Source organism: Thamnophis elegans, chromosome 3 (assembly GCF_009769535.1).
Source record: "Thamnophis elegans isolate rThaEle1 chromosome 3, rThaEle1.pri, whole genome shotgun sequence".
NCBI classification, from domain to species: Eukaryota; Metazoa; Chordata; class Lepidosauria; order Squamata; family Colubridae; genus Thamnophis; species Thamnophis elegans.
Window position 1 is genome coordinate 29,050,285 of NC_045543.1, and position 20,365 is coordinate 29,070,649.

The following is a 20,365-nucleotide window of genomic DNA, read 5'->3' on the forward strand; positions in this document are numbered from 1 at the left end:
TACTGAGCCCTGGGAAGGGCCCGTCTGGAAACTCGCCTTGGCCGTTTCCCGACAACGTATTGCCATTCCGGTCGTGTGCCCGGGTCCATTTGTAGAAAGAAAAGCGGCTTGACTGACAGCTCCTGTTAGCCGGCGCAAACAGATAGCAAGAAACCCTCCCCTACCTCGGACCTTCAAACAGAGCCCACCTGTCTCTTCGCCCGCGGCTTCTTCCGAAAAACCCTTCGCGGTTTAAATACTTAAAAGCCAAGCAAATTAAATGGCAATTAAAAGCCAGTACCACCCGCTCCTTATCGCCACTGCTGGCAGTATCAGCTCGCCGGAAACAGAAGGGAGATGCCAGGTGCCCACGCGCCCTGCCTTCACCCAGGCGCGGCGACAGCGCTCAGCGCAAGACCAGGCTGGCAGGCGCCTCGACGCAGGCAGCGGGGCTAGGGTGTTTCTGCCGGGCCACCTCCCGAAAGGAACTTGGCCGATTGTAGTGAATCAATAGGGGGATGGGGGGGGGGAGCTTTGATTAGAGTTCCACCAAATAATATAAAGTCTGTGGCACTGCCGGTATATTTGTCCAGTGGAAAATGACCATCATTCTCTTACAGATGTTCCACGTTCAATGTTATTTCCACTATATGTCAGCGTGTGTGAGACTGCATGTGCAGTACATAAATAAAACGTACCGCAACAGCACCCAGGTTTCAGATAAGTTCTTTCTTTGAAACGCTTTCTTAAAAACAAAACAAAACGTGATTTGATGTAGGATGTCCCACATTAAAGAATTAGGCTGTGGTGGGGGCCTAATTTCGATTCTGGTCTTTAAAAAACAACAACTAGGCTAATTGGTTTTCCCTAATTTGGGGTGGTGGAGAGAAATTCAATTACATACAAAACAAATTTCCGCCCTGGTCAAAAGTGTGGGGGGGAGGCACCCAAACACAAAGCAAAAACAGTGCGCTAAAAGAAGCAACTTACCAATCGAAAAGGGTAGTTTAGCTTAAACTCATCTATATTGTTTGATGTAATAGATTAGATCTTCCCAATAATATGAATTTTAAAAGGTCGGCGTGGAAGTGCTGAATGCGGGGATCCCACATTTGCCTAAGTACGGGTGAGAAAAAAGCGTTCTGAAAGAGCGAAGGGGAAAATGTATAAAAACGTTGAAAGAACCTCCAGTTCCTTATTAGGCGAAGATACAATATTTATTCCTTGTCTCCTGGGATGAAGCTGCTCTATCTATTGTCCTCCCAGTTCTCAGTGCTGATGCTTAATTTTCAAAACTTCTATATTACCAAGGGACCTACGACATCAGCCAAAGAAATACCCAGCAAGTACAAAATCTGATCCGGGGAGCCGCTTTTGTGCAGAGGGGAAAATTGTTCCTACAGGTTTTTAAAAGGCTTGTATGGCGGAAAAAGGGCTGGCGATATCGACAAGCAGACTGGGGAACACTTTTGCATTTAGACAGAATATATATGTGTGTCTCTATTTTTTTTCCACATTTGGGGGAAACGGGAGACGACGGCAGTTTTTCTAATTTTTTTTTTAAAAAAAGAAATTATTCTTGGTTTGATGGTGGCTTTGGTTCTTTTCTTTCCTTTTAAATTTGGAGAAGGGATTTAATTTTACGCCTCGTTCGAAGAACGCAAAATGTCAACTACCTTTCCAGGACTCGTCCACGATGCGGAGGTATTTTGTGTGTGTGGGCGCGCGTGTGTGTGCGCGTGTGAGTGTGTGTGTGCGTGTATGCTTATGCATGTGTGTGTTCGAATGAGCCTCTATGTGCGCGCGTGTGTATGGCTGGGTTTTCTTCTCTTTCTCTTGCGCACGCTTTCCTTTTTGTGTATGTATGTTAATCCACATTGGACCGTTACATTTAATTATAATCCGGCTTCAGAAAGAACTCGGGGAAGTAAAGGGCGAAAATTCGTTATGACATCTGTCGCCGGGAACAGGCAAGGGGCAAACCGCTGCCGCATTCAAACGGTTGCCCGGACCAAAACAGACTGAGCGGCGCGAGAATGTGCTCGGAAATGTTGGCAACGCTGGAAAAAGTAGCCAGAGAGACAGCTGGGAACTTGGGAGCCCAGCAACCCACAACTCCCCTTCAGATTGTCGGAAGGGGAGGTTTGGGTAGGGGCTTGTTACGGGACGGATATCTTTTTAAACCAGAAAGGGGTAAAGGCGTGTCGAGAGCCTCGATACGGAGCAGTGGAATCTGCGCTCCAAAGTAAGGGGGCCTGCGGCTTTAGTCAAGGAGTCAGGATCCGAAAAGCCGCCGGTTTGCGCCTGACACCAACGGGGAACGGAGCGGCTTTTACGTTGGGCGATTTCGCCAAAGCAACTACGGCGAATACGGGGAAAGAGCGACTTTTTGGCCAGTCGGTGTTGATTCTAGCTTTCAGGCGCAGGTTTTACTCCCTTCCGCCCCCCCCCCCCAAAAAAAACCCCATACTCACACTTTGATTTTGTCTCTCTCGTTTAAAACAAATGAAAAGAAACCAAAGCAAAGAGTAGCTCAGAGCTGCCGGCATCAGCCCAAGGTGTAGGCAAGGGCCAAGGCTAAGAAAACCGGGCTGGGGGCGGGGAGAGCGCTAGACAGGACTGGGTACTTCGGGCCGCCCTGCTTTTTCCCCATGCCCGGCCTGCCATCCCTTTTGGTTACCTTTTTCCACCATTCTGCCTTTACAGATACGTCACGATGGATCAAACAGTTACCGTTTGATGCAGCTGGGATGCTTGGAGTCTGTGGCCAACTCCACCGTCGCCTACTCTTCCTCGTCGCCGCTCACCTATTCCGGCACCGGCACTGAGTTCGCCACCCCCTATTTCTCTGCCAACCACCAATACGCTCCCTTACACCACCAGTCCTTCCACTACGAGTTCCAACACAGCCACCCGGCGGTTAACCCCGACGCCTACTCCTTGAATTCGCTCCACCACTCGCAGCAATACTACCAGCAGATCCACCATGGAGAACCCGCCGACTTCATCAATTTGCACAACGCCCGGGCGCTCAAATCCTCCTGCTTGGACGAGCAGAGGCGCGAACTTGGGTGTTTAGACGCTTACCGCCGGCACGACCTCTCTCTTATGGGCCATGGCACCCAATATGGGATGCATCCAGATCAAAGGCTTCTGCCGGGACCAAGCCTTGGGCTGGCGGCCTCGGGAGCGGACGATTTGCAGGTAAACGGCATGCGCTTCCTGGGCGCGCGGAATCGCCCCGATTCTTCTCCACTAACTTTCCACGACGCCTCGCCTTTCCTGCCCTGGACGTTCTAGCCCTGCCCTGCCCAGCCACACTAGTAGTCCCTCGTCCGCAGCTCCTACAGAGAATTCGGTGTAAGAGTCAGGCGGGACGCGTCGCGACCGAATGTCAGCCTTTCCCAGAAGGGGGGAAAGGAAAATCCGCCCTCCTCCAGGGAACGTTAAACCCAGGAAGGTGGATTTCCTACTAAGTCCCGAAAGATTACAGAATAAGACCAGAGGTGTTAGTAGGTGAAGTAGCTCTGAAAGTAGTACTGGGTGTGACTATATCTGAACTTCCATCCATCACGAATCCAGCCAATTTCTTTTGCTTACTCTCTTCCTGGGCTTAAGGCCAGGACTTTTTTTTCTATGGGTGCTTTAGAAATGTAAACAATAAAGACCTCCCTACATTTCGGCTTACCTCTCAGCTCTGCCTATCTCGAAGCACTCGACTATTTTTGCTTACACAAACATATTTTTCCGTCGTAAAATGGTTATTGAGAGAGAGAGAGAGAGGCGCGGGGAGGGGGGGAAGAGAGAGAGAGAATTTTCCCGGCTACATCTGATTAAGTGGATACTGGTTACCGCGCTTGACCCAGCCATAGTTTAAAAAAACACGTTTTTGTCACTATTTCCTCCCTCAAACTATATAGATTATAACACTTTTAAATTATTCCTTCTAAAATGTTTAAAAGTGGTTTTCTATTTTCAGTGAAAAAGAGAAAAGAATTTTTAAGCCGAAAGTGAAAACCGACGGGTTAACTAAATGTAACTAAATGAGAGCCCCCACACTCATACACGGCGGAATCTCCACAAGAATAAAATCCTCAGGGGCCACCAACTCCTTAAAACCTGACTTTCCGCGCTGAAACTCACTCAATAATTTTCTACGCGTCTGTTGCCCCCTTCCCACCCACCCCCGTTCCGTTTTCAACAAGAGCTTCCCTTATGTTCCTCCTTCTCCCAAATCTGCCATTCACTGTTTAGCTTCACTAAGACCTATTTACTCCCCTTTTTTATAACCACGTCTGCTGCTGATTTTTTAGCTGTACATTTTTTTTTCTATGCCCAAGCACAAAGCCTTGTATCTTTTTTTCAAAAGAAGGGATTAGCGTCGTTTGCAAGGAAACCCACAATGCGTAAATCCTGTGCGAGAAAGCACCATAGTTTATCCAATTTTCGACTTAGTGCCATTCAACTGGTCACTTGTGCAATGTCATCCGACCAAACAACGTTTTCCCCCTTGGACCCTCCCTTTTCCCTCTCCAGCCTGGAGACAGCAGATCCATTTGGAAGAATCATTTCCATTTTTTAAAAAAAATTAAAAATTGTTTCTAGGTAAGAAAGGAGAAAATAAGATCCCTTAAATCGGTATACTGTGTGTGCGTGGGCGTGCGTGCGTGTGTACTCATTGGGTATTTAGACCTATGCAAGATTGTTAAAAAGCTCAGCTCAACAAAACGTTCTTCAATTATACTTGCAGCCTGGCCAACTTTCTAATCAGGATACAGAAATGCTGGTTTGTTTGGACCATGCCACCATGGCTACTTCCTTATTTGCAAATCAGGAATAGAACTATACAAAGAGAGACGGAACTCCTGTAACTTATTTATGTAGCTTATAAGCTTATTGCTGCTTTGTTCATTTTACTTCCAGGTTTTACAGGAGTAAATAATCAGATTTATGACCCGAAGTGAAAGGACCACTCTCGAAGAGTGTTATTCTCAAGTCTTTCAGTCTCTTTCTTTTCTTTTTTCATCTCCTCCTCCCCCTTCTTTTCCACTTTCCTCATCAACATATGTCTCATTTCTAATGCAACAAATGTAAATATACTTTCCTCTGCTCAGAATGTTAAGTGAAAGTCCAATAGTTTGGAAGGCTGTTTAAGTCAGCCTAACAGATGCAAGGATACTTGGAACCACAGTGGACATCTTTCAGTCCCCTAAAAAGATTTTCCATGGGGAACAAAAGAAACTGTCACACCTTTTCCCATCATTGCTTTAATTTATGCTCAGTCGCCCAGTTTTGTCCATATTGATTTCATAATCACTTTAAGGCAGAACATTTAAACTCAAAAGAGGCCTTGTAAAAGGAGGGGTTTTTAGGCCAGTATCAAGATGGTGAAAGGTGGGTGGGGTGGGGGGTTGAAGAAGGACCATAAAGATTGCTTTTGTAAAAGGGTTTTTCTGGGGAGGGGTATTACGGTTATTATGTACCAACTTTTTCTCCCCATTAACTAATTCATCATAGACGGCTGTGTAGGTGAAACACCTTTAAAGGCTTACTCCATATTTAAAACCTTATTTGTTTGTGAAGGAAAGTGTGTGTCTTTGTTGAAATTTGCAGTACGGAAAAAGAATTGGGAGATGTAGTTGGACAGAGCATATAAGAACACACCATGCACACACATAAGGAAAGGTTGTTTTTTTAAAAAAAAATCAGAGTTCTCCCTTGCATCTTAAGACAGGCAGTGATACTCACTTTATGTACTTCTATGGGCAGTACCTAACCTATCTTGGTCATTTTCCTATTCAGCTTAGACTACAACTATATTGTTTAGTTAGAAGCATCCGTTTTTATATGGGTACATCCCTCCAACTTAACTCCATCCTTAGATCTGCCCATTGTCTTTCTCTAATTTGATTCACTGGTGGCAATTTTGTGACACAGAGATGTTACATTTCCAGAGGCCGTGCATATTTCAAATGCACAAATAGGCAGAGAGTCACTTTCATTTTTATTGTTTCTTTTTTTTTTTCCATGTGCCAAATATCCCTTTGGCAAATTCTGTCCATGCTACTCACTTCCTCTTTGTCTGCCTGCCAATCAATCAGTCCGTCAAAGAACTGTCATATTTGAGAACAGGAAAAAAAAGAAGAAGAAAAAGAAAGGGCTTATTTGTTTTGAGCACAAGCTGTGCTTTTCTAAGGTTTCTCCTTCCCATCTCACAATTCCAAAGGAGAGTTATTATATCCATTGCAACGATTGCAGTCTCTACTAAAATCCTAACCATTTCAGCCTTGCAGCTACTATGCATTTTACCTGTGTGGATTTTTGAATCTGGTTTTTCTCTTCTTTATTCAAGGGTTCGGTGGAGGCCCAGTGTGGGCTAGTATTGAATGGACAAGGTGGGGTGATAAGGAGAGGTAAGCACTTTTTAATATATATTAAAATATGTAGGCATATATCTCCTCTTCCCCTCCCACTAAAAAAAATGAAGTTGTTTGCCTATCACCTGAAATTTGGGGCAAGTTTTGTGGGACAAGCCATGTGCCCAAAATGTAGTTAAAAAAAACATTTGGAGATCTTGACTGTCTTTTATATTCATGTAACTCTCTTCCCCTCTGATCCCCATCGATGGAATCTTGTAAGAAATCTCAGAAATCATACTGAGGGAAGAAGCAGGTTTAAGTGGTCTCTGCTGCTTGGAGGGCTTTTGAATTCAGATATGGCCATATCGAAGTGGAAAGTTCAGGAACGAAAGACATGCTCTCTTTGCGACTTAATAATGATGTTGTGTGAACCTTTTCTTGCCTGTTGGTTCCATTTCACTGTTTGGTAAGTGTCTTGTAGCCTCCCAGTCATGCTTCTGGCTGGAACAATTTGCACCAGAAAACGAAGGAAGCCAGAGGAAGTAACATGATGATTGTTAGCAATTCAATCAATTCTATTTAAAATCGAAGGCAGTATTTGCAAATGAAAACACTGGCAGGTGCAGGAAAAGTGCAGCAACCGTAACAAGTTGGGGAGTTTTTGCAGTCCAAATTCTATATTCCTATCATAATGATTTAAGTGTATGGATATATATTTGATTGAATAGGAGGTGCCAGTTTGTGCTCTTATGTCACCATTATTTTAATAGGCACAAGAATTACTTTGTCAAAATTGGAATTAAGGTGAGGAAAATATCAGGGCAGAACAATATTCAACCTTATCATGCTGTGAAATATATTAATGGGTAGACTAAACTGAAAGTAAATGAACAAAAATACATATGTTGCTTTATCGTATCCTCCATTTGGCTCGTGCATACAAATAAGCGAATTCCAGATTTGCTTTTGTACTATATATAGTATGCATTCAGTTTAATGTCATTGTGGAAGAAATTAGAATCACTTCTAAGAAGAGTGCGCCAAAATGAACAAGGGGAATATTCATTTAATGTATAGATTTAGATCTATGAAATAATGATTGTTCATAAAAATAATATGAACTATGTTATTCTAAAAGAAGCACAAGCTGAGGCTGGCAACAAAATCTTTAAAACCATCAAACTTCGAGTGTTCCAAAATCGCATTAATTGGGGAAAGACAATCGGGATAGCTTTTTGGTGCTGAAATGGACAGCGCCTTGACAAGACATTCTCCGTCGAAGACAATTCGGTTGACGCCTTCAAAGTCGAGGTTTTATGGGTCTCTCAGATCTCATTGCTTTAGTCCTTGGAACAGTGGGAATCTACAAGGCTTATTTCTAAGTATGTTATGGCTTGCATGTTATATTTCCCTAACTATAGGCCGATGGAACTATCCATTCTAAAACACAATCTCAATTGTAAGTTCCTTCCTTCTTTTCTGACTTTTGACCCTTCCGACTTTTGATCCTCTGTATCCAAAGATTTTGTTTTTATGTTTGGAGATCCACAAATAATTTTATTTGTGGCATCCTGCGGTAAAACTACATGAACATTGGAAATCAATAGGAAAGGGAGTGGCTTAAGAATAAAATACTTTTTCCAAGGGTTAGTTGCAGTTTAGATATGAATGAAATGATTATTTTTCTGGCATAAGCCACTTGAAATAATTAAAAACGACTTCTTTGTTCTCAGTGAAATAGCTATTTCCCACCACAGGAGGGAGAGATTTAAAGTTTCTAAGAACTTAATATATCAGAGATAAACAAATGCTTTTGTCTTTTGGGCTAGATCAGTACTGCCAAAAGAGAAAGAAGTTGTGTTGCCTTCAACTGAGGTACTGTGCTTGGCTTGTAGCACTTGACTGCAATCCAATCTCCCATTTGAAGATTTTTCCTGTTGAGTCCTTCAGATAGTACCGATGCAACTTCTTTAAACTCTTTCCTGGTAATTACTGGAGCTACTGATTGCAGGAAAGAAAAAAACGAGTCCCTCTTTCTTTTCCTCCCTACTCCCTCTTCCTTTTAAAATGTAACTGAATTATTCAATGATGTAAAAATGATAATGAAAAAATCCTGTCTGAAAATGGAAAGCTGTTTCTTGACTAATCTTTAAAAAAAACCATCATGCTCTGGCTCCGTGAGCCACCCATCTGCCTTCCCAAGGAAGGCAGCGCTGTCTGTTTTAAATATGTGCCTAAAATGCATAATAAATACTGTATATCTTTTTAAAAACATGATAGAAATAATCATAACATTTAGACTGATTATGAAATTTTCAGTATGGAATCATCCAGCTTGTCTCCACTCTGGCCACTTAATACGTTAAAACATATAGCTAGGGGGGGCGGGATCACCTTATATTTTGAACTCTTTGTTAAAACTCTCAAAGGCAGGTTAGAATCATTTGAAAGAAGGAAGGTGCTGTAGATTTTAGAACGCACATGGTAGAAAGAAAAGAAAGAAGGCAATGCTTTCACTTAGAAACTATCCGGAGGAAAAGAGAGGGAGAAAAAAAAATCTTGTTTGGTTTAAGAAAAACAAGTAATTTGAATTCCCAATTTGAGTGGTGGTGGGGAGAGAGGAAAGAAGGATACAAAGACTTGGCTTTAGAAATGAATAATTATTAAACAGATGGGGGAACTGACAAGAGTGAAGCATAAGCTACTCATGCGAAATAAAATGGTGGGATATGATAGATAGAGTGGAGACGATTTTACCCCGGATTTATCTTGGCTCTGGGCTGCTGCACATAGGATTTTCCTGTGTTCTTGGAAACCCACTTTCCGGGGCTCCAGCACCTCCATCCCACCCAAGAAGATGCCTCCTGCCCGCCTCTTCTTCTGACTTGACTGGCCCCGGCTTGGCCAGTTTGTTGCTTTCATGAGAGTCGGGACAGGAGGACGTTTTCTTTTTGAAGATTGCAGTGGGGGAGGGGCGATTGGGACGGCAGGGCTTCAATGTTGGCGAACTAATTACCAGTCAGCGCCAACAGTAGCCACTGATTAGGTGGCCCAGCTCCCACCGCTATCACTTCCAGCTAATGACGTGCAGGATTTCGCCTGGAGCTCCGCTCCTTGCACCATCGCAACCAATAATCTTTACTTTACCTGCTGCGGGCCTATCGATAGCTTCTCTAGCCTCAGGCATCAAGCTTTGATATGGTAATCTTTCTGAGGACCCAAATTCTGCAGAGATCATATTAATGTTGTACATACAGACTGGCGCAGCTTTGCTTTAAAAGTTGAATATTCAGATCGGTTGTTTCAAAAGGAATCACTTGCAAAGATACGAATTTCCTATTTATAGAAGATGCCTGAGCTTTTTAATCACAGCCATTTCCCCCTTTATCTTCTCTTTCTCTTCCTTTTCTCTCTTTTTTTAAAAAACCCTCTAATTATAAATCTAGGGCTGTAGTGTGTGTGTGCGTGTGCGTGTGTGTGCGTGTACGTGCGTTTGTCTGTCTGTTTTCCTTAACCTTTTCCTCGGTTCTGTTTTACTTCTTCTGTGGAGCCAGTCTAGGAATGTGCAACCAAATGAACCAAACAAGTAGTCGAAAGAAAGAAAGAAAGAAAGAAAGAAAGAAAGAAAAAAGAAAGAAAGAAAGAAAGAAAGAAAGAAAGAAAGAAAGAAGAGAGAGAGAGAAAGAGGAGGGGAGAGGAGGGGAAGACAGGCCAATGGTGATACTTAGCCCTCCTATACCGTTGTATGAAATGGCAATCTCCCTCCCTCTCTCCCTCCCCAAAAAAGAAAGGGGAAAAAAACCTGCCTCTTGTTTCACTTTGTGATCCTCTATTTTTCCCTGCCCCAGGCTAATTTCAGCAGCTTAAATACTGCTATCGCCTCTGGGCCATAAAAAGAAAAAGGGGACCCGGGCTATCCACACTGTCTCTTTCCCAGATTGCCCTTGGCAACGCGAAATACAAACTACTTTGAATCAAAACATTTTGGAGAAATTAATATGATCTGAACTCTTCCCGTTTTAAGAGATCTTGAGTTTGTCAAATCGCTTAGAGGTGACTGACATGAAAAAGCCGAGGTATTAATGCAGAGCTAGGAACATTGTCAGATCTTATTTGATTAAAAATATCTTTTAAAAAAAAAAGGCGTAGAAAAGGGCTGCGAATCAGTCACCCAAAAGCAGTCTACCCAATAAAGCACCTCTTTGGACAGCCCCCTTTCCTGCCTTTGATGTGTTTACTTAAGGCGCAGCCTATTCGGTTTTGATTGTATACCTTTGATCTGCAATTTTAATTTGAGGCACTTAATTATGAAAACTAAGCCTAATGGTTATTCAGGGTGGCGGGGACAGGGTGGAAGAGGGGGAGAGGAAAGGGAACTAAGGGATTTTTTCCAGCATGGGGTGGACTACAGCTCCAGGGGGCAATATCTCAGACCAAGCATTTTATCAACTTTTTTTTTTTTTTTGCTTATGAGTTCATTCTGATAGGATATAGCGCGACGGCGCATCGCATCTGCCGCATTGGGAAAAACTCAGCCTCTCCTCCCCGCCGCCCCCTCGAAACCCTGGCGTGTAGAAGAGAGGATTAAGAAAAGGACGCAAGGGGGGGGGGCATGAAGGGGTAGCAATTCGTGGGTTTTCACCGAAACTTAAAATAAATTTGAGCGCAGTTTTTCCTCCAAACCAGGACCGGAAAGAGAGAGAACAGCGGTTGGCAGAGCTGAGGTTCGAAGTGATCCTAGGCCTATTTGCTCGGTAGTCTACGTCTAGTTCCTCGCGAGTAAGGCTGACGGGGGTCAATTCGCGCAGGCACACCCCTGCGCCGCCTGCCGCCTCTCTTGTTTTGTGCTTTTGTTTCTTCCCCCAGATTTCGGAGCCCTTTTACTCTCAAGATACTACACACAAGCTGTACGAGCCGGCCTTTTATTGCCCGCTTTACTGAACGTTTTGTAAAGAATGCTCTCTCCCCCACCTCTCTCTCTCCCTCCCTCCCTCTTTCTCGCTCCCCCTTTCTCTCCCTTGCGCGCTTTCTCTTATTGCCCCGTCGCGACCCTTCTTTCAGTTCCCTCGCCTCCCAATTTAGCCCTACGCTCAGCTGTTAATCTAAAAGCCACGCGGGAAACAGCTCCGATGCATGGCCGGACTTCCACTGAGAAAGCCTCCGCCATCTTTAGTGGCAGGGTCCTTCTCCCCTCTCGCCGTAGGATCCAGGGCTCAAGGAGGATCGCTGCCCACCTTTTCCTGCGCTGCCTGGAAGATTTAGTTACGACTGGAGCTCGGCGCGAGGCCAGGAGAAAAGAACCTTCCGACCCCCGGCCCCGCTAGCGCCAGGCTTAAACTGTAGCCTTTGTGCCTGTCATCCCAATTCCTTCCCCTCTTTTCAGCTCTTGGCTGCCCGCATCTTGATAATGCCATAATACGTATAATTTGCCCGTACTGTATTGTCCTTAACGCGGCTGCCTCTTTTTCAAGAAGCTATTAATCTGCGTCCCATGAAAAAGCCTAATGCGCTAGGTTAATTAATAGCTCCAGTCGAGCAGATTTCAAATGGACTCACAACAAGGCAGGCGTGGGGGGAGGGGGAGCAGAAAAAGAGAAGCGTGCGGGGAACCGACCGGCTGGTCGGGGGAAGGACGAGGAAAACCCTTGCGAAGGGAGCGGGTGGCCGGCCGCGACGCCGCTTGCTGTGGTTTCTGGGGCGGTTGGGCTGGCAGATCAGGCTGGGTTGGTGGGTCACCTGGGCCTTCTGAGTAGAGGTGGCTGTGGCTACTATTAATTCGTTGGATCCCTTGGCAAACAGCATTTTGAGAGAGACTTTCCCCTTTCGAGCCCAGGGGCACAGAGCCCTCGCCTCTGAATCGCCTTATGCATGCAAGCCCACCGTTGGAGGATTGCAACCTGAAGCGAACACAAATGTCTATCAGAATTATAGCCAAAGTGCTTTGATAAACGACTTTCTGTACAGACAGGAACCACTTCATTCACATTTGGTGTGAGCTAGTTGTCGAGGAAGCATACTATATAGTGTGTGTGATTTTGTGTATGTGTGTTAATAGGTACATATATAGTATGTGTATATAGCTATAGATAAAAAATGGAAAGTAAGATGGATGCATGTTATCTACAGTATATACTCTTGTCTGGGAGGAATTCAGAGGAAATGTCCAATTAAATTTATGTTAAATTCAGTAAAATAAAATACATAAAGGGCGGGGGGGGCATACTCAGAGAGATCATCATTCTCTCTACTTCCACCTCCAAAGTACAGGAAACTGTAATTCTAAGCGATTGATTTCCATAGGACTGAACCTTCTCTAAATATTGCCCAATAAAGTCTTCAAAGTCAATAGAATTTAATTAATGCATTTAACTGCATTTAACATGGAGGGGTTACAAACGTTATCAAGAGGCAAGATATGAAGTAATTGATAACACATTCAACCTAATTTGAAGAAGGTAGGATTTATTTTGAGACAGAAATATGCAACATTGATGTTTAAGTCTATGCATTGTTATTCTGATCCAAAGTGCAACTGCGATGGATGACCCTCTGTGCAGATCAGGTCATATTAGGTAGCAATGAATACCTGCACATATAAATTTGCATATCATACCCAGATTTACATAAGGTACTGAAGAGGCATGCTTCCAAAATTCTCATCTGATTTTTTTTTTCTTCCGATGTAAAAGTTTGGAATTAGATGAAGTACTGCTTGTATTTGAGAATTCAAAAGAGTGTTCCACAATTTTTAACAGGTTTCCAGTCCTTCAGTTCCCATATATCTTTATCTTGGTATGTATTTTCATTGCACGTGTGCATATTGATGAAGCACTGCAAGAAATAATATTCATGGCATTCAACTATGTATGATGTGTACCAGCAGGTCACAGCATAAAAAGAGCCTCCAGTGCCATCACAAAAAGATCATATCAAGACTGTTCCAGACAGTATTTCATTCCTGTTTGCCAGTATATAGCTGGAAGGGATATATGATATTACACCCCACAGGCTAAGTCCATTTAAGGTGATCTTTACTTAAAAAATAAAAAAGAAATAGGGATATCACAGGCAAAGAACGAGTCAGAAGGAGACAACTTTTTTACTGATCAGAGCACTGAGCTCTCCCTTATAAAGGAAAATCAAAAGGTCAATGCTTTTTATTTAGAATAGAGATGAGGATTTGTGACCTTCCAGACATTGTTGAATTTGACATTGTTGAATGTTGAGTTTCCAATATCCCACAGTATTGCCAGAGTTGGTTGAAACTGATGGGAGTTAGACTTCATCCTGCAACACCCCCTCTCTCCCTCTCTCTCCCCGCCTCTCTCTCACACACAAGAATGATCTCAGTCTTTATTGAACTGTTTTGTTATTACAACTGTTTTGTTATAACCACAATGCCCTTTTTCCTTCTGCTATGTCCCCTGGACCAAAGGGAGACAATAAAGTGAGAGCAAACACATTTTTCCCCTGCAAATCCTGATAACTGGGATAAAAGTTTTGGAAGCATCTTTCTGAGCAATGCAGGATCATCTTTGTACCTGATCAAGGTGATCTGGCATTGAATGGCATGTTTCCATTTAATGGCAGCCTCCAAGAAGAAAATTTGCTGATGGTAGAGAAAATTTCAAGGGACAGAAATTTGCATGGATTTGAAACTAATGCTGCTGCTGCTACTGCCCCGACTATGAATAAAGTTTTATAATGTGTGTTTATCCATTTCTGGGCATTCTTATTGGCAGAAAAGAAGTCTGGGACACATGATGGTGAATGTAGAAAGCAACGATATCACTTTTAGAGATTTCTGGCACAACCTTTTCCTCATTCATCTTTTTTATTGTTTGTAATGCTATGCACCGAAAACATAAACTAAAAAAAAAAAAAAAACTCTTAAAAGAACTGATTGAGAACTGTTGCCAAAGAAATAAAAATACATTTGTAGCCTTAATGTCTCATTATAATTCACCCAATTGATTTATTATAGAATATAGAAAAACACTTCTCTAATTTCTTAAAATGTACTGCCCTCCTAAATATACTTTCCTTTAGAGTAACTTTAATTATAGTAATTTATTTCAAGAATTCCTTAATTACATTTATTAGATTTGTATGGTTGCCAAGGATTTTGCTCTTAAATGGGTGGCCTTACAAATCTTTTAATTAAAGTAAATTAAATGACTGTAATCACTTGGTGAGACTATGTAATTTAACTTCTATTCATCGTTTAAGCTAATGTGAATGTGTGTCTTAGAATCAGCGTTGATCCTTTCAACTGCCTGGACAAATCCATGCAATTTTCTTAGAAATGGTTTGCCACTGCTGCCTTCTTAGGGATGAAAGAGAGGATCTGATCCAACGTCACCCAGTTGGTTTTGTGCCTTAGGTGGGATTAGAACTCATGGACTCCTGGTTTCTAGCGTAGTGTCTTAATCACTATATCAAACTGACTCCTTCTTTTAAACCAGTGAACTAACAAAAATAGTATCTGTTTTCATGAAGAAGTTATCTTTTTCTTTACTTCTCCTCTTTACATATCTACCAACTGGATGTAGAGCAGAAGGTAACTCTTGATTACAGAGGACTGGATCTGGGGTTGGACACTGCCTTTCCATCACTGGTACCAAGCAGTATCCAGCAGGGATTAATTCTGTCTTGTGGAAGGGTGAGCCGCTCCATTGGGCAGGAGATGATGGCAAATGGTTTCAAATGAAAAGTTGCTTCTGTCATAGTAGTTGCTTAGAAACTTTCTGCTTAATTCAGACACCTGAGAGCAGACATAATGGACTTTTGATCAAAATATATGAAAGGTCAGAAATGTTAGGCAATGGAGGAGGTTGTTGTTGGCTATTAGACATTGCTGATATTCTATGTGTTGGGGGTATTGTGTGAATCCAATCACAGCTGGTGGAGGAATTTGTAGCTGAGCCTACTGCACAATTAAGCAGGATTTGGAAGTGTTCCACAGAGTTGGCTGCAGCATTTGGAAAGGATAAATCAGATGCCATTGAGGGCAGCTTGACAAAAGTCCTGGAATTCTAAGAAACTCAAAAAAGAATTCTTGTTCCTTCTTTCATTTTTCTCTGTAGACTCGAGGCAAGGCCAAAACTGAAAGTGATGAAGCTGCCTAATGGAGTAAGCATATCAAAACTCTGATAAGAAACCCCTATGTGAATCAGGGAGGTAGGGAGGAAAACAAAATTAAGAAGCTGTAAAAAAAGATCCCCATAGAAATATCTTTATAGAAAAGTCTGTATGCTTTTAAAATAAGGCCACTATACATTACTAAGAAACAGTCATTTACTAGAGCTCAAAACACTGTAAAAAGTAAATGGAATTGTAATTTAGATAACAATAAAACTGAATGTCCCATTGCTTTTTTCTGTTTCCTTCCCTCCAACACTTCACAATTCTTATTGGGAATGTAGAGCTACAACATTTGATTAAATATATTTTTGTCTTCCTCCACTGCTTTTTTTTAGCATAATCTATGATGAAGGTTTCTAGCGGATTCAAAAATACTATTTGGTGATACTTTAGTCGATTATAATAAAGAATTGAAAGAACTGGAACCTATGTTAATAAGAAACATCATTAAGCATTTATAAAATCTGTTTCAGTTGAATTTGGCTATTTAAGATTAGGGAATGAAATAAAAATGTATTGCAACATAATAAACAAAAGTAGATGCATTGACCATCAGTGGGAAAAAATCCAAAATATTTTAGCAGACAAACAGAAAATTTAGAAAATAGCTATAACCTTTTGAATTTCCAAATGGTATTGATTACAATTAATGGTCTTTGTCACAATTAAAATCCAGAAGGAGACCAAGAGTTTGGAGAAAGGTTTATGGCGAGAATTACTCCATAGGATGGAAGGCACAACTGAATGTTTTTTCTCTCCCCCCCCCAGTTTCTTCCTTGCATGTCTTTGTTCTGATTTATTTTGTATATTGTATTATGTTCAAAATTTCTAATAAAAAAATGGCAAAGGGAAAAATGTGGCAGAAAAAAAAATACAGCTGGAGTTCAAGCCATGAGTCAGATATGCAAAATGCGCTTATCAGGTGCAAAAGTACCATTAGCATCATCAAAGGGTTTTTTTGTATGTAATATCATAAATTAATAAATTGTTATAAACAAGAAAAAAAATCAAAGTTTCAGGAAAGAAAGAACAAACAAATAATTGGTTTTTCCTAGTTTTGAATATATAAAATATTTTAAAAATCATATTTTATTTGGGTGACATATTAAATCCCTATTAGACTGAAAACTATTCAGCTAGGTATCCATTATAGCAGCTGCTACTTTAAGATTTGGAACTGGATAAGGCTAAAGAAAATACTAGAGATAAATTAGAGTTGTTTGGCAGACAGCTGGAGCTAGTAAGATTATGATGTAAGTTAGCATTTTCCATCCGTGGTCAGTTGTTGCAAATAGATTGGGCATTGTTGTAGTATTTCAAACACTGTAGAATTTGCTCACTCTCCTTAGTCATACAGAAAAATAGGACAAAAAAATAGGACATGTCCACCTGGGGCAGTTGTGCTTTTGCTGTTAAGGGGGGGAAAAGGTGGGGAAAGACAGGGAAATGGTGCACTGCCAATTTTGCAAGGCTAGAACTGCATTTGGAAACATGTCTGCTCATAACTGCAAAACAGATCAATCCAACATCTTCTATATCTTGATATGGAACACATAGTAGTCAAATAAAAATGTTTTGTTAAGGAAAATGAAAAAAGAGAAACTGAGAACTGGGACTATTACCACCATATACAGGAGGGAAACAGCAATATTTTGAAGGCCATTATGGTGGGTGTGCTCAAGAACTGCCAGTTTTTCCTTCCAGAGGCATTTTCCCCCTGGTTGCTGAGTAACAGCTGCATGGTACCAGCAACCAAAAAGGCTGCTTAGAACTTCAGATTCCAGTTTACCAACAACTGGTGAATTGCCAAAATGAAGAAGATTCCCCTCTATTTCCAGATGTGTCTTTATTCTCTCTGGTTGAGATCCAAGGAAATGCACAGCTAGTTCTTCATGCCCAAGGCAGATTTGGCCTTGAGCTGGTCAAATAGCAGTAGTGGACATTCCATAAGGGAACTGCCTTTAGAATCTGAGGGGGCTTTCAAAAGAAGTTTGGCTCCTACAGCTGGGGGCGGGGGGATGTGAGAGAGAGAAAGAGAGAAGTGCAGAATAAGTCATGTGAGAGGACAGTCCAAAAGATTATCCATAAGCCCACTAAATTCTGGAAGTGTATTTAGTACAACCTTTGCGATTTCAACCCTTATTTTCTTTTTAATCTTCACTACTTGTACCATTTCAAATGATACCACTTTATGAGTCAGTTGTGCTTTAAAACTTTGTGCAATTGGTTGCGTTTTACCAACTGATGAAGCTTTCAATGAAAAACGTTGGAACAAAAAGTTGTTAATAAATGGTACTATTATGAATTCAGCCCACACTGTTTGTACAAATAAGGCTGGACTATAGAAAACAAATATTAATATTTCATTGATTCTCCCTTGTCTGTAAAATCTGACTTTATTTGACATTGCAATAGAAAGAACCATGCTGCAGGTAATATTCTACTTGCATGCAAGTATACAAATAAACTGTACTGTCAACTATATTATGCCTTCAACTAAGTTCATTACTTTTTGAATGAATGAAATCTAGTAAGTAGGCACAATTTAATGCTTAAATGTTTTTTTTATTTTGTTCAGTTATTAAATTTACAGGCCACCTGTATCACTGTCAAATGAGCCTGGTTTGTTTGTTTGTTTGTTTATTGGATTTATATGCCGCCCTTCTCTCAAAGAACTCAGGGCGGCGTACAACATTTTAAAAAAAGAACATATTACAAAAGTTTTTTAAAAATTAGATAGAGTATCCAAAAAACAAACCCAATTAAGATTAACAATAACATTTTAAAAATTAGATTAAAATTAACAATAATCAATCATTTATTTTATTTTGTTAAGGCTGGCCGGCTCGCTGGAAAAGCCAACTTTTTTGGGCGCGTGGGAAGGACTGGAGGGGATTATACGAAGCTCCGGGGGCAGCTCATTCCAAAGGGAAGGCGCTCCCACAGAGAAGGCTCTCCCCCTGGGGGTCTGGCCGACGGCACCCTGAGGAGGCCAACTGTGTGGGATCACACTGGATGTGAGAAGCTACCGGTGACAGAAGGTGGTCTCACAGGTATCCTGGGCCTAAGCCATGGAGCGCTTTAAAGGTCATAATTAGTACCTTGAATCGCACCCGGAAGACAACCGGCAACCAGTGCAGGCCGCCTAAAAGGGGCGTAACATGGGAGCACCTAGGTGCCCCCATGATAACCCGCACAGCCACATTCTGGACGAGTTGAAGCCTCCAGGTGCTCTTCAAGGGCAGCCCTATGTAGAGACTATTACAGTAGTCCAGGTGAGAAAGGACAAGGGCATGAGTGACTGTGCACAGAGCATCCTGATCCAGGAAGGGGCACAACTGATGTACCAGGCGAACCTAGTAAAAGCCCTCCCCCCCCGGTCACGGCCGTCAGGTGTTCTTCTAAACTAAGCCGTGTATCCAGGAGGACTCCCAGATTGCAGGCCCTCTCTGAGGGGGCTAAAATTTCTCCCCCTATCATCAAAGATGGAACAATCAGGATGACGGAAACACAGCCACTCAATCTTGGAGAGATTGAGCTTGAGCCTGTTCCTTCCCATCCAGATCTGCACAGCCTCCAGGCATCGGGACATCACATCGAGGGCATCGTTTGGGTGGTTTGGGGTAGAGATGAAAAGTTGGGTATCATCAGCATATTGATGATACCATATCCCAAAACCACAGATGATCTCACCCAGCAGTTTCATATATATGTTGAACAGGAGGGGTGAGAGAACTGGCCCCTGGGTCACCCCACAAGTGATGCACCTCGGGGTGGATCCCTGCTCTCCAGTCAACACCAACTGCGACCGATTTGACAGGTAGGAGGAGAACCACCGTAAAACGGTGCCCCCCACTCCCAACCCCTCGAGTCATCGCAGTAGGATACCATGGTCGATGGTATCAAAAGCCGCTGAGAGGTCTAATAGGACAAGGACAGAGGAACAGCCCCTGTCCCGGGCTCAACAGAGATCATTGACCAACGCGACCAATGCCATCTATGTGCTGTATCCGGGCCTGAAACCCGACTGAAACGGATCCAGGTAGACAGCTTCATCCAGGGACTGGGGAAGCTGACGTGCTACCGCATTCTCAACAACCTTCGCTACAAAGTGAAGGTTGGAGACCGGACAATATTTGGCTAAAGAAGCTGGGTCCAGGGAAGGCTTCTTAACAGGGGTGGGTTTGTCGCCCCGTTCCAACCGGTTCGGTTGGAACGAGGCCGGCGGCGTCCTCGCGCACGTGTGCGGCGTCCTCGTGCACGTGTGCGGCGTCCTCGCGCACGTGTGCGGCGTCCTCGCGCACGTGCGCGGCACACGCATGCATACTAGAGTCTGTGCGATGCTCCAGCTGCTCCTGGAGGATCGCGCAGGCGCTGTATGCGTCCTGCGCATGCGTGGAAGCGCAGAATTCATCAAAACCAGGTAAGGAGCGGGTGCGGGCGCGCGAGCACGCGGGCACGGGTTGGGGGGCTTCGCCGTTCCCAGAAGTTACTTACTTCCAGGTTCGGCGACCAACCGGTTCGCAGGCACCGCCGCGAACCGGTTGAAACCCAGCCCTGCTTCTTAAGGAGGGGCCTCACCACCTTCAAGGCGGTGGGAAAGAACCCCTCTCTCAACGAAGCATTGGTAATCGCCTGGAGCCAGCCTCGAGTCACCTCCTGGGAAGCTGAGACTAACCAAGAGGGACATGGGTCCAACACACAAGTGGCAGCACTGAGTCTCCCCATAATCCTGTCCATGCCCTCGGGGGTCACAGGGTCAAACTCATCCCAGATGGTCTCCACAAGATTCATCCCCGTCGACTCGCCCAAATCTACCCAGTCAGAGTCCAAGCCTGTCCGGATCTGAGCGATTTTATCCTGCAGATACTGAACAAATTCTT

General features: G+C 43.0%; 1 protein-coding gene across 1 annotated transcript in view; it reads left to right on the forward strand.

The window, feature by feature from the left end:
* The first annotated feature begins 1,644 nt into the window (after positions 1 to 1,644).
* TFAP2D (transcription factor AP-2 delta) overlaps positions 1,645 to 20,365 on the forward strand; it is a 46,479-nt gene continuing 27,758 nt past the window's right edge. Inside the window, exons 1-3 of the mRNA XM_032214648.1 lie at positions 1,645 to 1,683; positions 2,686 to 3,183; positions 6,332 to 6,392. Of these exons, the coding sequence (XP_032070539.1) occupies positions 1,645 to 1,683; positions 2,686 to 3,183; positions 6,332 to 6,392 (598 nt within the window). The remainder of the gene's footprint in view (positions 1,684 to 2,685; positions 3,184 to 6,331; positions 6,393 to 20,365) is intronic.